Here is a 25,313-nt window from a genome sequence, read left to right on the forward strand (position 1 = left end):
CTATTTGAAATACTAGTAATTTAGTTTGACGCCATTTACGTTCTAATTTCCGAGCGGTCTGTTTTAAAGTGTGCGTGTGATCGTTATACCAGGGAGCAAGTTTCTTATCTCTAATAATTTTTCTTTTATCTGGAGCTACATTATCTAAGGTATAGCGAAATGTCGACTCTAAATATTCAGTCGCCTGATCGAGTTCTGTGGGGTCAGACGGTGATCTAATCGAAGTTGGGAACTCTGGGAGATTACTGATAAAACTCTGTTTGGTAGTTGATGTGAATGTACGTTTCATACGGTAGCGCGGCGCTGTGCGTACATTATTACTGTGACACACTTGAATTGAGACAAGATAGTGATCTGAGATAACTTCTCAGATAGTGGAATTGTGAATAAATTTCTTATACTTAATCCGAATAATATTATTAAATCTAAAGTGTGACCTGCTTTATGAGTGGGTCCTACTACACACTGATTTACTCCTACCGAGTCCAGTATGGACATAAATGCTGTTCCCAGAGGGTCTTCTGGGTTTTCAAAATGAATATTAAAATCTCCAGCAATTAACACTTTGTCTACAGAAACGACTAGGTTTGAAAGGAAATCTGCAAATTCCCTAAGAAATTCAGAGTACGGCCCTGGAGGTCTGTAAATGACAATTAGCGGGATCGACTGAGCTGACTTAATATAGTTAAATACACTTATGTTACTATAAAGAATTTCAAATGAATTAAATTTGTGTCCGTGTTTTTGTACAATAGTCAAGTTATCGTTGTAAATAACTGCGACGCCTCCTCCTCTACCAGTTAACCGAGGCTGGTGTATGTAGCTGTATCCAGGAGGACTAGCTTCATTTAGAGCTACATACTCGTCCTGTTTAATCCAGGTTTCTGTTAAACAGAGTATATCAAATTCCTGATCTGTGATAATATCATTAACTATAACTGCTTTAGATGCGAGAGATCTAATATTTAACAGTCCTAGCTTCAGATCAGAGGTGCCGGCTGCGCATTCAGTCTGATCCAAGTTTGTGGTCTTTATGTTAATTAAATTACTAAAACAGACTTTCTGGGTCTTTCTAAATTTGATTTTAGCTCGGGGAACAGACACAGTCTCAATAGAGTGAACCCTGAGTGACGACTCTATGCAGCTAGCAGACGGTTGGTTTAACCTGTCTGTCTGCTCCCTGGCCTGGGCTCTGGATTGTCACCGATTAACTAGGCCTTTTCTAAGACTATGAGCTATACTACAAGAAATGAGAGCAGCACCTTCCCGAGTGGGATGGACACCGTCCCGCCCTAACAGGCCAGCTTTGCCCTCAAAGGTCTTCCAATTATCAATGAAGCCCACGTTGTTTTCGGAGCACCACCTGGACATCCAGCGGTTCAGCGACCATAACCTGCTGTAAGTTATGTCACCACGTCTCATTGGGATGGGACCAGAGCATACTACTCCATCGGACATCGCCTTCACTAATTTAAACACCTCTATAAAGTTATTGTTACTAACCTCTGACTGACGAAGGCGTATATCGTTAGCTCCAGCATGTACTACTATCTTGGAGAACCTATGCTGTCCTAGAGCCCTAAGATTACCTGCTATGTCCGGTGCTCTGGCTCCCGGGATACACCTAACCACTGCCGCTGGCGCCCCTAAAGGTCTAGCTAATTTCACGTGTCTCATTATAGAGTCTCCTATAACCAGAGCTCTTTCAGGTTTCTCAGCGGGTGCATCACTGAGGAGAGCAAACCTGTTGGACACGTGAAGCGCAGAAGAGGTGTGCTCCGGTGGGCTAGCCTTAGCGTTAGCTTTGGCTGAACGAGTATGCCGCCGAGTCGTCACCCACTCGCCCCGCTGTGAGGGCTCTAATGCCGGAGTCGGGGGCTGGTTATCTCCGCCTGCGGCAGCCAGACTGTCCGCTACAGGAATAACACTGCTCTTACACTCTCTAACCCTGATATCTTCTCCATCAGAGTGCTCACTAACATACACCTATCACAAATAAAATTATTACTAACGACAGAGGAAGAATGTCTAAACATCCTGCACTCCACACACTGAACGAGCTGAATGTTAGACATGATAACGTACCTGAGTCGGAGTTGTAGTTGTTTGGAGCTGAATTCCGTTTGTTGTTTTTAGACAAAGAAACTCGCGCGTTCTCCAAAAAGCGCAGAAAAAGGCGAAGCCAAATAGTGTGAGATGTAAAAACTAGTTGCTATTAATATTATTATTGTATAAATGAAAAAAAAGTATGTAATTTAAACGCTAACACAAACGCAAACTTTTGCGGCAACGATACGAAAACAGGAAGCTACAGTCTCAGTGTTTAAGTCCAGGCTAAAATCCTATTTATTTAATCAAGCATTTTTATAAATGGATTTGTCTTGGGTAAAGGAGCAGATCTGAGGGACTTATGGACGTAGGCAGTGTGACGGTGAGGTGATTGTTTGCTTTACATCTCAGTGAGCCCTCATGTCTGTGTTTCCTTCTTCCTTCTGGCTCTTTTAGTTATGCTGTCATAGTTAGTCTTGCCGGAGTCTCTGCTTGCACTCTACAGTAAATATACATTCTCATTATACATTATGTGACTGTGACCATACCTAACTGTTATCTCTCCTCTTCTGCTCTCGCCTCTCCTGTTCTCTCTTCCCCTCTCTCTCTCTTTCCCCCTCTCTGTTGAGCTACACATGTCATTCCTGAGCTGCCAGTGATTCAGACTCCCTCTGCCCTCTGGACCTGTCTGACCCATCCTGGTGCCCCGCTTCTGGTTGGAGATCTCGTGACATGGATGCCCCGTGTGTCTTTTTGGGATGCTTCTGGTGTCTGGGAACGGTTTCACTCTACCTAGAAGACGGTTCTGGCCTCGACTGGTGTTGACAGCTGTTTCTCTGAGGACTTGACTGTTTAATAGTTCAGGACTAGAATATCCTACAAGTCTCCAATAACTACCCGGACTTTATATTAACATCAATTAACATCAACTGTTATACTGAACTGGCTGCCACCTAACACACAGTATAAAGGCCCAGCTTCCACCACCACCGATCCTGACTACCTTCTATAGAGGGACTATCGAGAGCCTCCTGAGTGGCTGCATCACTGTCTGGTTTGGAAATTGTGCCATATCGGACTGCAAAACCCTACAGCGGATAGTGAGGACAGCAGAGAAGATCATTGGGGTCTCTCTCCCCTCTATCGAAGACATCTACACCACACGCTGCATCAGGAAAGCCACCAGCATTGTGGCTGATCGGACACACCCCTCTCACACACACTTCACACTCCTCCCATTTGGAAAAAGGTACCGAAGCATTCGGGCACACACATCCAGACTGTGCAACAGCTTTTTTCCACAAGCTATCCGTCTACTCAAAAAAAAAGGGACTGGACTGATAACACACACACACACACACACACACACACACACACACACACACACACACAAACAAACATTATCACTCAGCTTAACTCAACTACCTTAAAACATTGAGACTGGACTGACTAATCAACAGAAGTGCAAACACACTGACCTACACCACCAAACTATCGTACACACCAACCTGTAAATGCTCTTTTGCACAATATTTATTACTGGACTACGTTTTGCACTAGCTTCCTAACTTCCTAATTCTTGCTGCTATGTTAAGTTAAGGAATGTTTACTGTTTCTCCACTACCTCAACTCATCACCTCAACACCTTATTATTATGTTATGTTATCGCACTGTCACTTTGTTGTTGTTGTTTTTTTGCACATTTGCACGTGCACTTTATGTTGTCTGTTAAAACCCTGTAGATAGTCTTCCTCAGCTAGTTAGTTTTTGTTAATTTATGTTGTAAATTTATGATGTATGTAGCACCTTGGTCCTGGAGGAATGTTGTTTCGTTTCACTGTGTACTAACTGTATATGGTTAAAGTGACAATAAAGCCTACTTGAACTTCAGATCAAACAATCAGATCACTCGTTCAGCCACTGCCCGGAATCTTGGTGTAATTGTGGACAATTATCTGTCATTTCTCCCACACATCACTAACCGTAATCACTCTTGTTGAATTCTTCTTTACAACAACAGAAGAATCTGCCCATTTCTTTGGCACTCACATGCCACTTTTCGGCTCCCTGCACTGGCTTCCTGTAGCTGCCTACATCAAATTCAATGTTTGCATTTTTTTGCACGCGTTTATCATCCTTTTGATCAAAACGCTGCCTTTTGTTAAGGCTGTGGGTTTATAGACGCCGGTGAATGAATTGTAGATAAATTTTAAAGCATCTTTTTAGGCCTAAATATTCATTTTTATTTATGGCCAACTGTTGTTCAGTTATTTCCTGCACGGTGTATCTGCACGGAGAAATTGTGGATATGTGCTACGTGCAGAGGTGTGGACTCGAGTCATGTGACTTGGACTCGAGTCAGACTCGAGTCATGAATTTGATGACTTTAGACTCGACTTGACAAAATATAAAAAGACTTGCAACTTGACTTGGACTTTAACATAAATAACTCGGACTTTTACTTGGACTTGCGCCTATTGACTTGTAAAGACTTGCTACTTCCCATAAAAAGCCCAAAGATAAAAAGTATGTTAACACGGTCCGCTCTATCTCTGTTTATGTGTCTGTGCGCGTGTGTGTGACAGAGCGCATGCGCGCTTTCGGCACGACATCCAATCAAAGTACCGTAGATTCTTTTGATTCGACAGCGTCCAACACGTGACAACAACGTGCACGCGCCAGTTCGCGAAATGATACTGAAGGTAGCTTCGTTTGGCTATAAAAAAATTGGCTATATGCGCGGACCACTGAGCTTCTACAGAACGCAGTAAAGGTCAAAAAGGAAATTGTTAGCGTTTTTTAATCCCCTGACGAACTCTAGCCATCAGGATGTGTTTCCCTTTTTATCTTGGACATATTTAGAATGATGAACCTCGGCTGAGTCCTAGTAAATTGACATCACGCGGATAAAATGCTAATTATCTCGCATAATAATAATAATAATAATAATAATAATAATTATTATTATTATAATAATTATTATTACTATATAATATTTAATAATTATTATAATTATTGTTATTAATATTATAATATATAATATTTAATTATAATATAATATAATAATAATTATTATTATTATTTTTTTATTATTATTATTAATTTATATATAATAATAATTATTACTATTATTATTATTATTAATGTCTTGAGACTGTATCTGACGGGTCTCTATTTTGGCATTATGGTTTTGCTGGAAAGGCATATTTTTTATATGTTTACAGCCTACAAGTGACTCAGCCGAGGTTCATCATTCTAAATATGTCCAAGATAACATGGGAAACACATCCTGTTGGCTAGAGTTCGTCAGGGATTAAAAAACACTAACTGTCCTTTTTATTCTTTACCGCGCTCCGTAGAATCTCAGTGGTCCGCGCATAACCCTTCGTGCGCGAGCCTTCTCCTAAATGCGCGTTCCCTGTGCCCTTTTCACGGGGGTGGGGCTAAAAAAACGCATCCTGATGGGGGAACAAACTTCGACACAGCATGAGGTAGCCTACATGAGTGTATCACACAAGGTAGGGAGCAAAGTTCTTTAATGTTATGTGAAGAAAACAACGTTATTGTTTGTATGAAGTAGCCTACTTCATTGAGAATATGTGCTACCATTTTACATTGCTACTAGCATTTACTAACATTTGTATTTTTATGTATCTGAGCAATGTTCTTTCATAAAAAAAGGTTTGTTTAATTAATACAGATCTTACAACCATACATAATCTGTATACATTTTATTTTTCTGCTAAAAAGACTTGAAAAGACTCGAAAGTCAAACCGTAGGACTTTGGACTTGACTTGAGACTTGTTGCCTTTGACTTGGGACTTGACTCGGGACTTGCCTGTCTTGACTCGGGACTTGACTCGGGACTTGAGGGCAATGAATTGAGACTTCCTTGTGACTTGCCAAACAATGACTTTGTCCCACCTCTGGCTACGTGTCATAGCAGATAACTGCTCCTTTGATCTGCTGGTTACAGCGGGGCGCTGACTGTACAAGCCAATCCCTTCCCCCCAAAATTGTGTGAATGTCTGCAACAATCACTAACCATTAAAATGTTAAGAATTTAATTAAACACAAATACATATATATATATATATATATATATATATATATATATATATATATATATATATAAAATGATGTATTTGTGTTTAATTAAATGGACATATATATGTCTCTCTTTTAGTTATTCACTCAATACGTGGTCTGGAATCCTTTTGCAGAAATGACTGCTTCAATGCGGCGTGGCATGGAGGCAATCAGCCTGTGGCACTGCTGAGGTGTTATGGAGGCCCAGGATGCTTCGATAGCGGCCTTAAGCTCATCCAGAGTGTTGGGTCTTGCGTCTCTCAACTTTCTTTTTACAATATCCCACATATTCTCTATGGGGTTCAGGTCAGGAGAGTTGGCAGGCCAATTGTGCACAGTAAAACCATGGTCAGTAAAACATTTACCAGTGGTTTTGGCACTGTGAGCAGGTGCCAGGTCATGCTGAAAAATTAAATCTTCATCTCCATAAAGCTTTTCAGCAGATGGAAGCATGAAGTGCTCCAAAATCTCCTGATAGCTAGCTGCATTGACCCTGCCCTTGATAAAACACAGTGGACCAACACCAGCAGCTGACATGGCACCCCAGACCATTACTGACGGTGGGTACTTGACACTGGACTTCAGGCATTTTGGCATTTTGGCATTATCCTCTCCTCAGTCTTCCTCCAGACTCTGGCACCTTGATTTCCGAATGCCATGCAACAGTCCAGTGCTGCTTCTCTGTAGCCCAGGTCAGGTGCTTCTGCCGCTGTTTCTGGTTCAAAAGTGGCTTGACCTGGGGAATGCGGCACCTGTAGCCCATTTCCTGCACACGCCTTTCCTTCCCACAGACTTCCCACTGAGGTGCCTTGATACAGCACTCTGGGAAAAGCCTATTCATTTAGAAATTTCTTTCTGTGTCTTACCATCTTGCTTGAGGGCATCAATGATGGCCTTCTGGACAGCAGTCAGGTCGGCAGTCTTACACATGATTGTGGTTTTGAGTAATGAACCAGGCTGGGAGTTTTTAAAAGCCTCAGGAATCTTTTGCAGGTGTTTAGAGTTAATTAGTTGATTCAGATGATTAGGTTAATAGCTCGTTTAGAGCTTGCCGCGCAATCCCTTTTCTGCGTTTTTAAAGGCCAGATCTGTAAATGTAAATGTTGACTTCTAGGTTACTAGCACCTTTATTTTCAATTCAATTCAATTCAATTTTATTTGTATATCGCTTTTAGCAATTATCATTGCCGCGAAGCAGCTTTACACAATCAAAAGAATTATTTAGGTTTGTATGAAATGAGAATTTGCATAAATCAAAATTCATACAAATGAATCTTTTCATGATATGCTAATTTTTTGAGATAGGAATTTTGGGTTTTCATGAGCTGTATGCCAAAATCATCAATATTAAAACAATAAAAGGCTTGAACTACTTCAGTTGTGTGTAATGAATCTAAAATATATGAAAGTCTAATGTTTATTAGGTACTTAGTAGGTACTTTTACTACTCTGAAGTACCCTTTAAAGCTATTTATTCATTTATCTTTTATTTGCTTACTTACTTACTTACTAACTAGCGAATGCTTTTTTAGGGCTCTAAAACGGACAAGTTTCTTATTTCGTTTTTTTGCATTAAGTTTAATCATGCAGCACTTTTGGTATTCATAGCAAAAGCAACCCAACAGTGTGATTAAAGTACCCGAAATAACACAGATTTTTGACCTAGCATAAACAACCCAACGATGTGTTTACAGAAACCCAGCATTTTTTTAGTGTACTACTACAGTACTAACAAATGGAGAAAGCACAGTCAAAGCCCGGGGATTCTGCGTGCTGTCACGTTGTATTCAGCGAGTAGCATATATTTTTGTGTTTTTTTTTTCATTTAATGTCTGTAGTCTTATCCATAAATCTGCTCATATTTGCACACGCGTTTATCAGCCTTTTGATCAAAAAGCTGCATGCGCAACTCACTTTCACTTTGCACAAGGCAGTTCTTATTGTTTAGTGTATATTTAAAGCGCACAAACACAATAAAACAATAATGTTACGGGTGCGTAACAATAATAAAAATAATAATAATAAATTCGGAGCACTAGTGCTAATAATAATAATTATACTGAATGGAGAAAGCGCAGTCAAAGAAGTATCATCATTGAAGGAGAGAAGAAAATGAAGAATAAATACATATTAGTTTGAGCTTGACACGTTTACGAGCTCTGTCGTTTGCTGTCAATGGGCGCCTAAGAGACATAACACATTTTCGGCTTCAGTAGACACACAATACTTCAGACTGAAACACGACTGCCCCCTACAGGTAATGAAGGGCATTTTCACAGCTTGCCGCGCGATCCCTTTTCTGCGTTTTTGAAGGCCAGATCTGTAAATGTAAATGTTGACTTCTAGGTTACTAGCACCTTTATTTTCAATTCAATTCAATTTTATTTGTATATCGCTTTTAGCAATTATCATTGCCACAAAGCAGCTTTACACAATCAAAAGAATTATTTAAGTTAGTATGAAATGTGAATTTGTATGAATCAAAATGGTCAGTTTGTCCCTGGTGAGCAAGCCGAGGGCGACAGTGGCAAGGAAAAACTCCCTGAGATGGTAATAGGAAGAAACCTTGAGAGGAACCACTCTCAACAGGGAACCCATCCTCATTTGGGTGAAACAGAAAGCAGTAAATGATCTGCATTTATACAGTGTGTAGGGTGGGAGGCAGTTCAGCTATAATAGCTGATGTTAATTGATGTTAATATGGAGTCCAGGTAGTTATTGAAGACCCAGGGAATAAGAAGTTCCAGTCCTGAACTATCGAACTGTCAAGTCCCCAGAGAAACAGTTGCCAACACCAGTCAAGGCCAGAACCATTTTCTAGGTAGAGAGAACCATCCCCAGACACCAGACGCATCCCAGAAAGACACACAGGGCATTCATGTGATGAGATCTTCAGCCAGAAGCGGGGCACCAGCATGGGTCAGACAGGTCCGGAGGGCAGAGGGAGTCTGGATCACTGGCAGCTCGGGAACGACATGTGTAGCTCGACAGAGAGAGAGAGAAAGAGTGAAAGGGGGAGACAGGAGGAGAGAGGAAAGAGAAAGGGGGGGGGGGAAGAGAAGAAGAGGAGAGATGGCAGTTGGTCACACAATGTATAATGTGAATGTATATTAACTGTAGAGTGCAAGCAGAGACTCCGGCAGGACTAACTATGACAGCATAACTAAAAGGGAGAGCCAGAAGGAAACACAAACATGAGGGCTTCCTGACATGTAAAGCAAACAATCACCTCACCGTCAGCAAACCTGAGTGATTAATGAGAGTGAGGAAGACAGCATCCAAACATACCAGTTCACCATAATACTCTACGTCCATGAGTCCCCCAGATCTGCTCCTTTACCTATGGCAAATCTATTTATAAAAATGCTTGGCTAAATAAATAGGTTTTTAGCCTGGACTTAAACACTGAGACTGTGTCTGAGTCCCGAACACTATTTGGAAGACTATTCCATCATTTTGGGGCTTTGTAAGAAAAAGCTCTGCCCCCAGCTGTATTTTTCATCATACGCGGTGCTGACAAGCAGCCTGCATCCTTTGATCGAAGTAGGCGTGGTGGTTCGTAAGACACTAGCAGTTCGCTCAGGTACTGCGGCGCGAGACCATTTAATGCTTTATATGTCAAGAGTAGTATTTTAAAATCAATGCGAAATTTCACAGGGAGCTAATGCAGTGAAGATAAGATAGGGGTGATGTGCTCATATCTTCTGGTTCTGGTGAGGACTCTCGCTGCTGCATTCTGGACTAGCTGAAGCTTATTTATGCACCTAGCTGAACAACCAGACAGTAAGACATTACAATAGTCCAACCTAGAGGTGATAAAAGCATGAACTAGTTTTTCTGCATCGTTTAGCGACAATAAATTTCTTATCCTAGCAATATTTCTCAGGTGAAAGAATGCTATCCTGGTAATATTATCTACATGAGCTTTAAATGAAAGGCTGGAATCAATAATCACACCAAGGTCTTTCACTGTTGCATTTGATGGAACAGAAAGGCCATCTAAAGTTACGGTGTGTAACTAATACAGTAAACGCATACAATTAATGACGACTGCAAAAATAAAAGCCTTTGAAAAAGAAGTGTTAAAAAAAAAACTTTAATCTAGAAATCCCAGCCAGACGCATTGTCCCGAAAAGTGGACATATCCTGGAATAAGAGGTCGTATGGTCACCCTAATTCAAGTAAATTCAGATATATGGAAATTATGGAAATGAGTTTGAAAGTTGTAAAGAAATATGCATTAATCATATTACCAAATTACATTTTTATAATTAAGAAACGGATTTAATCCTGATTATTAAATGCCCTGTTTGCTTTCCTGCTAACCCTCTGCTTCACCATCCAGTCCAGTAGGTGGCGGTAATGCCGCCTTTAAACAGAGACGCCAACCGCTAAGAAACTCCAACGAAAAAGACACGCTTCAGGTAACTGCTTGTCCAAACACCGTTACTCGTTTGATCCTCTTTAACACATGAACACAACTGGAAGTTTGAAGTTAACGCTAAATGTGATGGAGTTAAATATCAAAACAATTTATTGTGTGTTTGTGAGGATTTAAAAGCTCGCTGTGCTTTAAACACAGAGAGGCCGAATCTCAAATGGAGCTCGACTTCACTGATAAAGTACACTACAGTTAGTATGACGTAATGCCACATGCCCCCTATGTAGTGCACTATTTTTCCCGGTAGTGGGCGTTTGGAATTCGGCCTTATCGCTGTGTTTTTGTTTGTGTTTCCGTAATTTTAACTTGATCTAATTCACTCTTTACAGCCAGTTTACACTAAACACTAGAGAAACAATGTGTATAAAATTAGATAATTAACTTAGGAAATTTATTTATTTGCAGTTTAAAAAAAGATTCGGTCTCTCAATCACATCACCACACAGTACTGACCCACACACATGTTTTTTACACACACACTGGACATTCTTGACATTCGTTTACACTAGTGGCCACTGCACAACTACACTTCGTGGTCATCAAATCACTCTATCACAGGTCACTTTAAATAAATCACTTTTAAGCATATTTGCACTGCACAAGACACTTTAAATATGTGGATTGCACAACCCTGGACATTACCATTATTTTATTACCATTTATTCTAACTCCATTCCACACAAAAAAATACATAAATATATACCTACTCAAACAGCTGCTCTTATCTGTTCTATATTTCTTTATATATTCATATATTTTCTATATTGTGTATTTTTGTTGTTCAGTTATTTCATTTTTAACCTTAATTTTTATATTTTATTTTATTCTTTCCTAGTTAAATTTAACCTTTTTTTTAATTTATTTTAATTTTCATACTTATTTCCCATTCCATTCATAGTCTTTAATTTTTAGGTCACGAGCAGTTGTCTAAGCTTTTTACTGCATATCATAATTTGTATGACTGTGTATGTGACAAATAATTTTTTTTATTTGATTCGTAAAGGTGCGAATGCTCCCTTGACACCCTCTCTCTCACCCTTTCACTTTGCACAAGGCAGTGCTTATTGTTTAGTGTATATTTAAAGCGCACAAACACAATAAAACAATAATGTTACGGGTGCGTAACAATAATAAAAATAATAATAATAAATTCGGAGCACTAGTGCTAATAATAATAATTATACTGAATGGAGAAAGCGCAGTCAAAGAAGTATCATCATTGAAGGAGAGAAGAAAATGAAGAATAAATACATATTAGTTTGAGCTTGACACGTTTACGAGCTCTGTCGTTTGCTGTCAATGGGCGCCTAAGAGACATAACACATTTTCGGCTTCAGTAGACACACAATACTTCAGACTGAAACACGACTGCCCCCTACAGGTAATGAAGGGCATTTTCACAGCTTGCCGCGCGATCCCTTTTCTGCGTTTTTGAAGGCCAGATCTGTAAATGTAAATGTTGACTTCTAGGTTACTAGCACCTTTATTTTCAATTCAATTCAATTTTATTTGTATATCGCTTTTAGCAATTATCATTGCCGGAAAGCAGCTTTACACAATCAAAAGAATTATTTAAGTTAGTATGAAATGTGAATTTGTATGAATCAAAATGGTCAGTTTGTCCCTGGTGAGCAAGCTGAGGGCGACAGTGGCAAGGAAACTCCCTGAGATGGTAATAGGAAGAAACCTTGAGAGGAACCAGTCTCAACAGGGAACCCATCCTCATTTGGAGGATGGGTTGAAGAGCGAATGCTCCCTTGACACCCTCTCTCTCTCTCCTTCCCCCTCTCCCCCTAACTTGAGCCAACATTTTGTGATCTGTCTCTGGATGGACACCTCTCTGTCTTCCTCTCCTTTGATTCTTCAGGATCTCACCAGGACATTTACAATGGTTCATGTTCTTTGTAGTAACATATGTCGATGGCACAGGCGTTTGGTCAAACATATAAAAACCCCATCTTTTGCTGTTAATAAACAGATACTTTTCTGACAGACAACGTGTGTGTGTTTGACTGAGTCTCTCCTGGCGCCAGAAAAGCTTACCTAAGCACAGCGAACAGACCGAGCGACACGCTTCTTATACTAATATGGAACTTTAAAAACTTTACATTCAATAAGTAATTAAATTTTTTAAACACAACAAACTAACTTTAAATACAAGAGTTCTTGTACTATTTAACTCAAAAGCAGCGCATATCTCTGTTACATCATCCGCCGTAATTATTATTTCGCTCACTGAGTTTGGAGAAAAAGGCAGATTGGAGACTTTTCACGCGTACTTCTTTGATTTAACGCCATAAAAATATGTTTCTCTTGTGCCACCCGGGAAGCTTTTGCTCTTGGTACAGAATGGTTTATATTTAAGGCTGATCATCCGTCAATTGGACAATCATACTCAAAACCAGACGCTTCTGGTCACTGACCGATCGACCGGTTCATCTCTATGTTAAATAGTTTTTAAAAAATCATTTTTTGGAGTCAGTGTGGCGATACGTAACAGAAGCAGAATCAAGATTCATAACTGAATTGATTTTTTTTTCCCACCTCTATTAATTCTACAAGTCTATTTAAATCCAGACCTGGAAGACCAGTGTCCAGGGCATTTTCTGCTCAAGCTCAAATGATTTATTTAATTTATTAAAGGTTCCTTATGTTACTATTTTTTTTTTTTACCAAGTTACCCCAGGTCTCGGAGCTCGCCAAAGGGTGTCTGTTATTGTTATCCATCTAAAATACTCCCTGTATAATGCTTTTTTATACCTTAAGCTTGCTTTATTTCACTCCTCCTCCACATATGCCGTTTCAGTGTTTATGCAAATAAGCCCCTACTGAGCCACGCCCCCTCCAGAGAACAGCAGAGCTGAGCAACAGTTCAGGGGAGGGGCTGCATTTTGTGCAGTAAGACATTTTACCTTTGTCTGATGGTGGCTGTGTTTGTAAACACACACTGGAAACCAATCTTTGTGTTTAAAACGACTAAAAGCTGAACGTTCCATCATAAGTCCCTCCCCTTTAATTGTTGTTAAACGGTTCAGTGAGTGACACCGGACATTGGCCCCCACGACTGGATTTGAACAGCGCAGCAGTAATATGTTAACGTTTGCTTATTTTGTTAATATTTGTATTTTGTTAATGTTTGTATTTTACTTCCTCGTTTCTTTGCTAGTTTTCAAGCTGTCCTGTTAATCACACTAAACCTCATGATTCATAATGAGGGGTGAAAAATTAAACCTAAAAATGAAATTGTAATTATATTTCTAAATCAATGTTCTTGTTGTTTGGTTTTTAGCTGTGTGAGGACGTGAAAATGGAGACGTCAGATGGAGGGACGCCTGAAGTGACAGAAGTCTGTGTAAAGAAAGAAGAGGACATCTTCGAGGACAACCTCGTCAACACACCTGAAGATATCTGCATTAAAGAGAAAGATCCTGACCATAAAGACTACCTCTGTAAAACATCATTTTTCTGTAATTCAATTCAAAAAGTAAAAATTTTCTTTCCTTCTTCTTACAAAATCTTACAATTGTTTTATTTTAAGATTAATTAAATTACCGTTCATGCAGTATAAATACTGTTCTTGTCCCCACAATCATGGGGTAGACTGCCGATTTGTTGACATTTGTCCAGAACACGAGCGCAGTGAGGCAGGTTTTAGTGAAACAGAAGGCACCGGAACGTTCAAAGTCTTTGTTTGTCCCATTGAGGCAAAGCAGCTTGTCCATTTTGTTTGGAAACGAGCAGAGATTCTGTACCTTGTCTTATCCACAAGTCCTCCATGTCCCATAGTAAACCGTTGTTCCTACAAAAAAAAAAAAAAAAAGCATTAAAACTTTACGGGTTTGTAATAACTGGTGAGAAAGTGTCTTGAGTAAACTACCTGATGTTAAGAAATTCTTCTAAATGCAAAACTAAAAAATTACTAGAAGAGGTCATGCCATCGTGTTGTTGCTTTTCTTGTATCGGGGCCAGGGGTAGCACAGTGGTTAAGGCATTGGACTACGGTTCGGAAGATCCCAGGTACCACAACCACCAAGTTGCCACTGGATAAGAGCGTCTGCCAAATGCCTAAATGTAAATGTATCAGGCCCCTTCTGAACCAGAGAGAGTGTGAGGACCATCTCGTCTGAGCTCAGAAGGAAAAGAACTGGACCGCTGCTCCTCTGAAATTCCTTGTTTCAGATAAAAGCATATTTCCATTTAATATAGAAATCAAGGTCTCAGGTCTCACTAACAGGTTTACTGATGATCTTACCAGCCAACTCACCTGACCTGAACCATATGGAAATATCTGTGGTTTATTGTCAAGGGGAAGATGAGAAACACCCATTTCTAACAATACAGATGAGCTGAAGCCTGCTATCAAAGCAACCTGGTCATCAATAAAACCTCACCAGTTTAACACAGACTGATCGTCTTCATTCCGTGCTGCACTAATGGAGTAATTCATACTGAAGACGTCTCGATCAAGTATTAATTGCATGAATTAGAAATAAATAAAGAATTTGGACATTTCTGCATGGTAAATACTAATAAAATCCAAATATGTTTTTTATGAGCTGTAAGCTGTCATCATCGAAATTATAACCACAAAAAGGCTTTAAAAAAAAATCCTTTTATGTGTCATGAATATAGATTGCATATAGAGTTTAATGTTTTGATTCGGTCAAAATCAGTGTTCTGTAGACAATTAATTGATCATAAAGTTGTTGGGGCAGCCAATAAATTAGCATTTTTTAAGTAAAGTTTTATTAATAAAGATATGCACTTTTTTGTGGTATAACTTATACAGTTCATAGAGTACTTGTGTAATGTTGTGTTGTGTCCTGTATCATGATGGACACCTCCTGCTCTCTACACAGAAGATGAGTGCAGTACATAGACGCTCCATGTTCATTTCCGGAAGGATTTTTTAGGCTAATTTATTCATGATTTTAATGTATATTAAATATACAGAAACATATGACATCATTGTTTCCTTTTGTGTTTTCTCTACTCCCAGACTGTGAGGTTTGCAAATCTGTGTTCTTGAACAAGTGTGAGGTTCATGGCCCGCCTCTCTTCATTCCTGATACTCCTGTTCCCATGGGCGTCTCTGACCGAGCCAGACTAACTCTCCCTCCTGGATTAGAGATTCAGAAGTCCAGTATTCCTTATGCAGGTCTGGGGGTGTTTACTAAGGAGGAGACTGTTCCAGTAGGTGCACATTTTGGACTCTACCAGGGAGAGCTAGTAGACCGAGAGGAAGCCAAGAACAGCGGATACTCCTGGGTGGTGAGTTTGTTATTAATTATTTATTAAGATTTTTAATCCCTAGAGCTTTTTAAGCAGCACCATGAATGAAATAAACTCAAGTCAGCACCAGCATCAGTTACGTTCTGCCAGAGCTACATGTTGGAGTTCCCGTAGGATACAAGCATTTTTACAAATGAAGCTGTCACTTTGAGAGAAATCTTTATTTCAGTATTTAATTTCTGAAATTATTTATTTGCGAGTCGATGAATCTCTTTAAGCTTCCCAATTATATTCCTTTCTTAACAAGTTAATATAAGTCTTAGCGGTCTCTGTAATCATACACAGTGACCTTATCTAATTTACCCTAAACCATATGCTGACAAACAAACTAATGGAAAAAGGGATTTTTCAGTAGTGACCGATTTATTGTGTATATTTAAGAGTTTTAATTCACAATGACATTATCAGTATTCAGCGAAATAAAAGGTAAAATACAGCTAAGAGCCTGAGAAGACCAACCATAAGTGCTTGACCATAAGCCTTGTAGTGACGCACAGATGAAGTGTCTAATAATCATTTACGAATCCAGTGGTATAGTCCTATTTAGGCCGTGCTCCTTTCTACAAACATATACTCAATATGATTATAAAGCACAAAGGTAAAGTCATTTATTATAAAACGCAGAGAAAGTTACTTCCTGATTAATCCATGACAAGTAAGGATGTGAAATTCTTGTTCGATACCATTTTTTGCTACTTTGCCTTTCATACCTGAGAAATCAAAGGAAGAAATAGAAAAGAAATGCGGTAACGTCAAAAAGCACTACAAGTTTACACAACTTTTTTGTTAGTATAAACTGGACTTAAAGAGAAGAAGAGGACGAAGTTACTGCTGTAATTAACCTCCATGCTGAACTTTTTCCTCCATAACGAACCCGATGCCTGTCATTCATGACGTAGCTAACGTAGTGTCACAGATACACGACCCGTATAGACGACCCTTCATTTTGTCAGAATAAAGGTACAGGGTGGAATTTCCTACTCAAGCTGTTCCTCACTCACCATATCATGCCTCGTAACAACACCAACATTTTTGTAATGCAATCTGCAATATGCTAACCACAAATGCATTTTTTATTTTTACAGTAATAATTCCTCTAAAATCATATTCAATATGCTGGGTTCATCAATTTGTTATGTGTATTTTTAGATGTCAAAAAGATTAGAGGAAGAAGAGAGAAAAAGAAAGCATCTTGAAAATGTCATCAACATAATAATGGATGGCAGTTCAAGTGACCTAGAGCAGTTAGAGGAAGAGGAGGAGGAGAAGGAGGAATGGGTTCCTCAGGCCATGCATGATGATGGAAGTTCAGACAGCAGTGATGAGGAAGATTATCAAGAAGAAAGTGTAGTCCAGAACAGCATAGAAGTTGAGGTCCCAACAACACAGGACACAATCAAAAAACAGTCAGTGAAGGATAATGCAAAAGAGAAAAAATATAGATGGAGAAAACAACAATTTCAACCTCCATCTGTCGATTTCATTGCATCTGATAAGGAAGGGACAGAAGACAGGTGTAACTGGACTCCATACATGTATTTCAAACAGTTTGTCACTGATGAAATGCTACAGGAAACGGCAGAACAAACAAATCTGTACAGCGTACAAAAAGAGGGCAAGTCGATTAACACAACTGCCAAAGAGATAGAGCAAGTTCTAGGCATGTACATGCATATGGGGTTAGTACAGATGTCCTGCGTGAGAGCATATTGGGAGATGGAGACAAAGCTTCCTGCAGTTTGTGATGTAATGTCTCGAGATCGGTTTCTGAAATTGCTCACACTGATTCACTTTCAGGACAATTTCAGTGTTTCTGATGATGCAAAGAAAGATAAACTGTGGAAGCTTAGGCCATGGTTACAAAAACTGCGAAAACAGTTTCTTTGCATACCTCCTGAAGAATGTCATGTAGTAGATGAAATTATGGTGCCATTCAAGGGAAAATCTCATCTACGTGTCTACATGCCTGCAAAACCCCAAAAATGGGGTTTTAAGATGTGGGGACGTGCTGGACAAAGTGGCTTTCTTTATGACTTTGATGTTTGTCAAGGTGCAGAACATCAAGACAGAGAAAAATCAGAAGTGGGTGTTACAGGAGAAGTTGTGCTGAAAATGACATCAACACTTCCAGCAGGAAAAAATCACAAGGTCTTTGCAGACAATTACTTTACATCAGTTCCCCTGGTGCAGCACCTAAAAGAGAGAGAAATCCACTACATCGGCACAATCCGGATGAACAGGATGACCAACTGCACCATGATGGATAAAAGGGAATTGAAGAAACATGGAAGAGGGTCAGTGGACTTCAGAGTGAACCAGGACAACATCATCATTGTAAGATGGTTTGACAACAAAACGGTGAACCTGATTTCTTCATTTGTGGGCATTGAACCTATGGGAAATGTGAAACGCTGGGATCGCAAATCCAAAACTCACATAATGGTTCCCAGACCAGCCATCGTTGAAGCATATAACAAGTTCATGGGAGGCGTCGATCTCCTTGATATGCTGTCTGCACTTTACAAATTCAGCTTCAGATCCCGAAGATGGTACATGTACATCTGGTGGCACACTGTTACAGTGGCAGTCATCAATGCGTGGAACCTCTACAAAAGAGACCATAAGATGCTAGACCCCAGGATGAAAACCATGGCTCTGCGAAGGTTTCAAGCTTTGCTTGGTACTTCACTCACAAGTGCTGGAAAGGCTAAAAAGTTTGGACGACCACTATCCTGTCCAGAAGCAGCTCCATCACCACCCCGTAAAAGGTCAAGCTGCAGTGTGCCCCTGGATGTCAGAAAGGATGCCACGGATCATTTTCCAACATGGGAAACCCGACAAAGATGCAAGCATTGCACCAGCAATCACTTCTCACATGTATACTGCGAGAAGTGTAAGGTGCATCTTTGCTTGAACAAAGACAGAAACTGCTTTCGTGACTACCACAAAGTGAAATAAAAGGACTGGAAAAAAGATATATGTAAAAAAAACAAAGAAAAACCACCTAAAATGTTCTATGTTTTCCAACTGTTAAAGGCATAATAGTTTTTTTTTAATCTAAAATCTACACTGTTGTAAGCAAAAGTTCCCAAAAAGCCTGATGTATCAAATGTGATACAAAAAAAATATCAAAAACAAAATGAGTTGGCAATTTTTTTTTATTTTGTTTAAGGCTTAATAAACATCTAATTTCCAAAAAAGATATAATTTTCTGCCCATTTTTTAATGTGTTAGGCTTTATAGGGTTGTTAATTAAATCTTGACAAGATGACTAGTTAAAATGTGTTTTAATCATAACAATACATTAATTCATGTGATAATAGAACAATTTCTCCTGAATCATCATTCTAGTGCCTGGAAACCTTCTTCTTCTTCCCTTTCAGGGGTCGCCACAGCGAATCATCTGCCTTCATCTAACCCTATCCTCTGCTTCCGCTTCTCTCACACCAACTAACTTCATGTCCTCTCTCACTGCATCCATAAATCTCCTCTTTGGTCTTCCTCTAGACCTCCTGCCTGTCAGTTCAAACCTCAGCATCCTTCTACCGATATATTCACCATCTCTCCTCTGAACATATTCAAACCTCCTCAATCTGGCCTCTCTGATTTTATCTCCAAAACATCTCACATGGGTTGTCCCTCTGATGAACTCATTCTTGATCCTATCTATTCTTGTCACTCCCTAAGAGAACCTCAACATCATCTCTGCTACCTCCAACTCTGCCTCCTGTCTTTTCTTCAGTGCCACTGTCTCTAAGCCATAAAGCATCGCTGGTCTCACCACAGTCTTGAACACCTTTTCTTTCACTCTCGCTGATACTCTTTTGTCACATAACACACCTGAAACTTTTCTCCACCCATTCCAACCTGCCTGTACCCGTCTCCTCAACTTCTTTCCACACTCTCCGTTGCTCTGGGCCTGATTTTCCGAAAACTTCTTATCGCTAAATAGTTCCTAAGTTGTACCTCAACCTCTTTCTTAACACTAGAAGCGCCGAGCAGCGGTCATTTGACCGCAAGGGGGTAAAAAAAAAATAATACTTCACACTCGATCGATTTCCAGGACCCTCCTTTCATGACTTTTCCTAGTTCTGTGAGCTTAATCACCCTGTATGCTTAAATTTTTAAAATCGCACCAGTAAAAGCCAGTATAAAGCTATTTTGCTCTTATTTACGTGAAATCGCTGACAGCTGCGCGGCGGCATGACGTTTCCTGTCTTTTCCAACCTGCGATTCTCATTTCTCTCAGCAGATGGCGCAAGGAATCGCGCATACTATCTATGCGTCATTCAGTGCGTATGTGTAACTATCACAGGTTTCATTCCATATATGCAGTTTATATATACACACACATATATATATATATATATATATATATATATATGCTTCCGTAAAATATCAACAATTCGCCATTCGTTCTGGCGTTGATAATCAGCGATATTTTATAAGGACATTTAGGGAATTTCGCTTTACTTAATTTTATAAGGTTTTGAGAAAATTAATTAGTTTGTTCGTTCTGTTAGAAGCTTCCGTGAAATTATCTCTAAAACAATAGTTTTACATATTACATATGTAATGACCCCTCCTGAGGATATAAAGCCTCATTATTGAATGTAAATAAATCAGATCTACCACAGCAGATAATAAACTATGCTATGTCATAACCGAAGCAAACACCACGATTATGCCTCGTTTCGTTCAATGTTGCTAGGCAACAGACCACGCGCCTAATCGGCGAGAACGTGGTTCACTTGGCCGCGGTGTATTATAAACCTGCGAATTGTTTCACTGCTTATGCATAAAAGCGAGGGAAATGTGAAAGTGATGTGTGGCCACTGAATGAGAACTAAATCAAAGATTTCGGTAACTACACTGAGTGTAACATCTGCATAGTGACACTAAACAGCTGAACAACTTCACTTTCCCGTTTACCTCTGAGAAAAAAAAGCTGTATGTTGTTTGTTTATATTTAGAATGTTTATAAAAGTACAAGAAGTAGGCGCGCGCGCACAGACACAAACACACACACCTCCCCTGAGCCCTCGGTCAACATCTAATGACCGTCGATATGCAAATGAGTCAAGACGTAGCCTAACGTGGTGTCGTGTCGGATTTCAGCGGTCAAAGGAAGTGGAAAGACTTTGAAACAGTTGCAGCGTTTTTTTCAGTTACAACAAGCACAGCGATGAGTCCACGTTGTTTCACTGGTTATGACATAGTGACACTAAACAGCTGAACAACTTCACTTTTCTGTTTACCTCTGAGGAAAAAAAAGCTGTATTTAGTTTGTTTATATTCAGAGTAACACCTTCCAACCACCTCTCATAGTCTATTGTTAGTTTTAATGATTTGGCTGAAACTAATTATCACTACATAAGTACCCCAACACCCCTGATCATGAGTTTCAGCTGAAACTAATTCTATACATGCAACAGAAAATGTAGATGCAGATTCCAAATGTATAAAGATACATGCTATATATATATATTCCGCTTCAGCGTGTTTCTTAATCTTTCCCTATATATATATATATATATATATATATACTTTTCAAATAAAATCGCTATTACTTGACCCTGAAGTTTAGTTTAGCACACAAAAACTGAAAAGTCCTTTCTGGTAAATCAACTGCATATGTAGTTTATTCACAGCAATTAATTAATAAAATGAATATACATTGTACAGTACAAGGTAAACACGAGAAAGATTACAAAATAAAAAACAGAGTGTCTTCTTTACAAACAGCTTCTACTGTGCGTCGAGATGCTGAAATCCCTTGCATGTTGCCCCTCAATTTTGTGCTTCCATTTCAAGTGGAGAGATATTTGACCAACAGCTTAGGACAAAAGAACTGTAGGTGTGATCACAACCCCCTCCGAACGACCGTGCCATCAATCACTGACCACCTCAGAAGTTCCCTCCAATGTATGCTGATGTTTTGCAAGTATTTTTGCAAAACTATGGCACTCTTTTGAGAGGTGGTTGGAATGTGTTATTCATTCATTTATTCTATTCTGTAGGGCACTAACTACACAGACCAAACTGATACCTTATTTTATTCTTATACTCATCGATGTGCTTGTTGTAACTGAAAAACGCCGCAACTGCTTCAGGGGAGGTGCGTGTGTGAGAGCGCGCGCGCGCGCGCTGCAGCCTGTGAATGAATACGCACAGCAGAGGGACAGAGACATAAGGGACATCTAATACCTTATTGTGTAGTGTCCCTTTTTCAGCGGATTTCTCTGCTACCGCGGATCAGTTTATCAACTTGTAATATATTAATTTTAGGAATATATTAACATGTGCAGACATTTAGTTGATGGGGCGCTGCCCCTATTGCCCCTGAATAGAGCCAGCCTCGATTACACACACATACACACACATATATATAGCATGCATCGAATACACACACATATATATATATATATATATATATATATATATAGCATGTATCTTTATATATTTGGAATCTGCATCTACATTTTCTGTTGCATGTATAGAATTAGTTTCAGCTGAAACTCATGATCAGGGGTGTTGGGGTACTTATGTAGTGATAATTAGTTTCAGCCAAATCATTAAAACTAACAATAGACTATGAGAGGTGGTTGAAAGGTGTTACTCTGAATATAAACAAACTAAATACAGCTTTTTTTTTTCTCAGAGGTAAACAGAAAAGTGAAGTTGTTCAGCTGTTTAGTGTCACTATGTCATAACCAGTGAAACAACGTGGACTCATCGCTGTGCTTGTTGTAACTGAAAAAAAACGCTGCAACTGTTTCAAAGTCTTTCCACTTTCTTTGACCGCTGAAATCCGACACGACACCACTACTAGGCTACGTCTTGACTCATTTGCATATCGACGGTCATTAGATGTTGACCGAGGGCTCAGGGGAGGGGTGTGTGTGTGTGTGCGCGCGCGCGCGCCTATTTCGTGTACTTTTATAAACATATAAACAAACAAAATACAGCTTTTTTTTCTCAGAGGTAAACGGAAAAGTGAAGGTGTTCAGCTGTTTAGTGTCACTATGCAGATGTTACATTCAGTGTAGTTACCGAAATCTTTGATTTAGTTCACATTCAGTGGCCACACATCACTTCCACATTTCCCTCGCTTTTATTACATGAACATAAGCAGTGAAACATCCCGCAGGTTTATAATACACCGCGGCCAAGTGAACCGATTAGGCGCGTGGTCCGTTGCCTAGCAACACTGAACGAAACGAGGCATATTCGTTGTGACATAGCATAGTTTATTATTTGCTGTAGTAGATCTGATTTATTCAAATTTAATATTGTTTTAGCGATAATTTCACGGAAGCGGGTTCAGAACTAAATCGCTGCTCCGAGACGTTCAGAAGCTTCAAATAGAATGAACAAACTAATAACATTTTCTCCATACGATATAAAATTAAGTAGAGCTTTCCTTTTTGTTATAGTACGAAGCCCCTAGATGGACAAAGGAGGAGAAAAAACGGCAGAAAAAAGTCAAAAACTTTGGGTTATAATTCCAAACATGACTTGTTTTTTCCCTCTTCGTTTGTCCCCTTAGAGACTCTGTAGTAGGTTTTCTCAGTTGAATATGAAAAAAAGATACCGCTTATTATCAGAGCGGGAATGAATGGCGCATTGTCCAAGTGCAAGTTGATCTTGGAGCTAAACTATTTGCTTTGGGTAAAAGCGCCATCTAGCGATCATTGTGTGTCAGCAGCAGCTTCCCATTCAAAACAATAGGCGGTCAAATGACCGCTGAACCGCGCTTTTAGTAGGTGACACTGGCGCGGCGCTTCTAGTGTTAACGTTATGGCGCAATTCCTGAAACGTTCCTACTCTAAGTATCTCTTAGGTAAGTCACATGTTCGTAAGGTTGGTCTGGACCAACCATAACTCACTCTTAGCGTAGTTTCAGCTTAAGACGCTAGTCGCTGTCACTGAGTAGCAGTCTTTATAAATCAGCGGTGTATGCAATCACATTATGGCACGTTATTAAAGTTGTATTAATGATGGAATATACTGTAGGCCTGTTTAAGAATTTTATTTTATTAGATATAAGAACTAATAAAGTGACTTTTAATTAGCCTATTTCATAATGTGACTAATGCATTAAAATTGGAATATTAAAATTAATATTGAACAGGTGGCAAACAATTTGTAGCGATACAGCGTGTTGTGCTAAACCGAAGACGGCGCCGTCCGCGGAGCTGTGTGGTTCATGTTAATTTTTCCTTTAGGCAAAACTTCAGCCCTTTACATATTTTGCCTGAGGTGGCTATTTTTAAAAAAGTTTCGCCTTCCAAGGCAATAGGTGGTCGTAAGTAAGGTTCATCATGATTCACCGCAAGTTTTTTGTTTTGTTTTGAGTTTGTTTTAAACATTAAAAATTAAAAAATGCAAAAATAAATAAACATGTTTCATTTTTTTGCCGGTCCTCGCGGAAGTCCGGAACCTTGCGGACCTGCAGAACTTCGCGGAACGTTAGCGAAACGTCGGCCGGCAATCGCGGCGGCTCACGGTGCCTAACATCGTATCTCATCGTGAATCAAACCGCATTGGTGAGATAGGGGTATTAGGCACCATAAACCGCTTCGAGTGACCGCCCACTGTTCCGCGGAGATCGGCAAGGTCAGCGAGCTTCTGCATGTTAAACATGTTAAATTTTTTTGCGTGGTAAGATAACACCGTAATCACGGCACCAAAACTAGCGCTGAATCGTGATGAACCATACTTACGCCCAACGAGCAAAACCGCGTAGGTAAGCTAGGTGTATTAAACCCCCACTCTGGCATCTCATCGTTTTCATTTCATAGTGCGCTATACAACCCCAACAACTGACATGCTTTACATTGTTTCTAAAGCTGGCGAAGAGTGTTTGTCAATCAACTATGATTGTGTTCGTTTCACCGCCACTACAGGTTACATGAAAATATTAGCGACAGTTTGGTGATTAAATTTATATATTTCTCTATTATGGCATGCTATCGATAAGTTAACCCATGTCGAAATAAACATTATTTGAAGAATTTTGTGTAATGTGTAATTTGCATAGAAAGTGCTGTCCTCCCCCCCCCTCTTTCTTTTTCCTCTCTCCTCCTGTCCCCCCCTTTCACTCTTTCTCTCTCTCTCTGTCGAGCTACACATGTCGTTCCTGAGCTGCCAGTGATCCAGACTCCCTCTGCCCTCCGGACCTGTCTGACCCATCCTGGTGCCCTGCTTCTGGCTGAAGATCTCGTCACATGGATGCCCCGTGTGTCTCTCTGGGATGCGTCTGGTGTCTGGGAATGATTCTCTCTACCTAGAAAATGGTTCTGGCCTTGACTGGTGTTGGCAACTGTTTCTCTGAGGACTTGACAGTTCGATAGTTCATGACTGGAACTTCTTACAAGTCTACCTGGGTCTTCAATAACTACCTGGACTCCATATTAACATTAATTAACATCAGCTATT

At 39.7% G+C, this 25,313-nt stretch overlaps 1 protein-coding gene across 1 annotated transcript; it reads left to right on the top strand.

Annotated features, from left to right (window-relative positions):
- The first annotated feature begins 10,487 nt into the window (after positions 1 to 10,487).
- LOC128523655 (piggyBac transposable element-derived protein 2-like) lies at positions 10,488 to 19,769 on the top strand. The gene is made up of 4 exons (XM_053495708.1): positions 10,488 to 10,563; positions 13,870 to 14,029; positions 15,580 to 15,851; positions 17,022 to 19,769. The coding sequence occupies exons 2-4, from the start codon at positions 13,888 to 13,890 to the stop codon at positions 18,828 to 18,830; spliced, it is 2,223 nt and encodes a 740-aa protein (XP_053351683.1). The 5' UTR covers positions 10,488 to 10,563; positions 13,870 to 13,887; the 3' UTR covers positions 18,831 to 19,769.
- The last annotated feature ends 5,544 nt before the right edge of the window (positions 19,770 to 25,313 follow it).

Source organism: Clarias gariepinus, chromosome 5 (assembly GCF_024256425.1).
Source record: "Clarias gariepinus isolate MV-2021 ecotype Netherlands chromosome 5, CGAR_prim_01v2, whole genome shotgun sequence".
Taxonomy (NCBI): Eukaryota; Metazoa; Chordata; class Actinopteri; order Siluriformes; family Clariidae; genus Clarias; species Clarias gariepinus.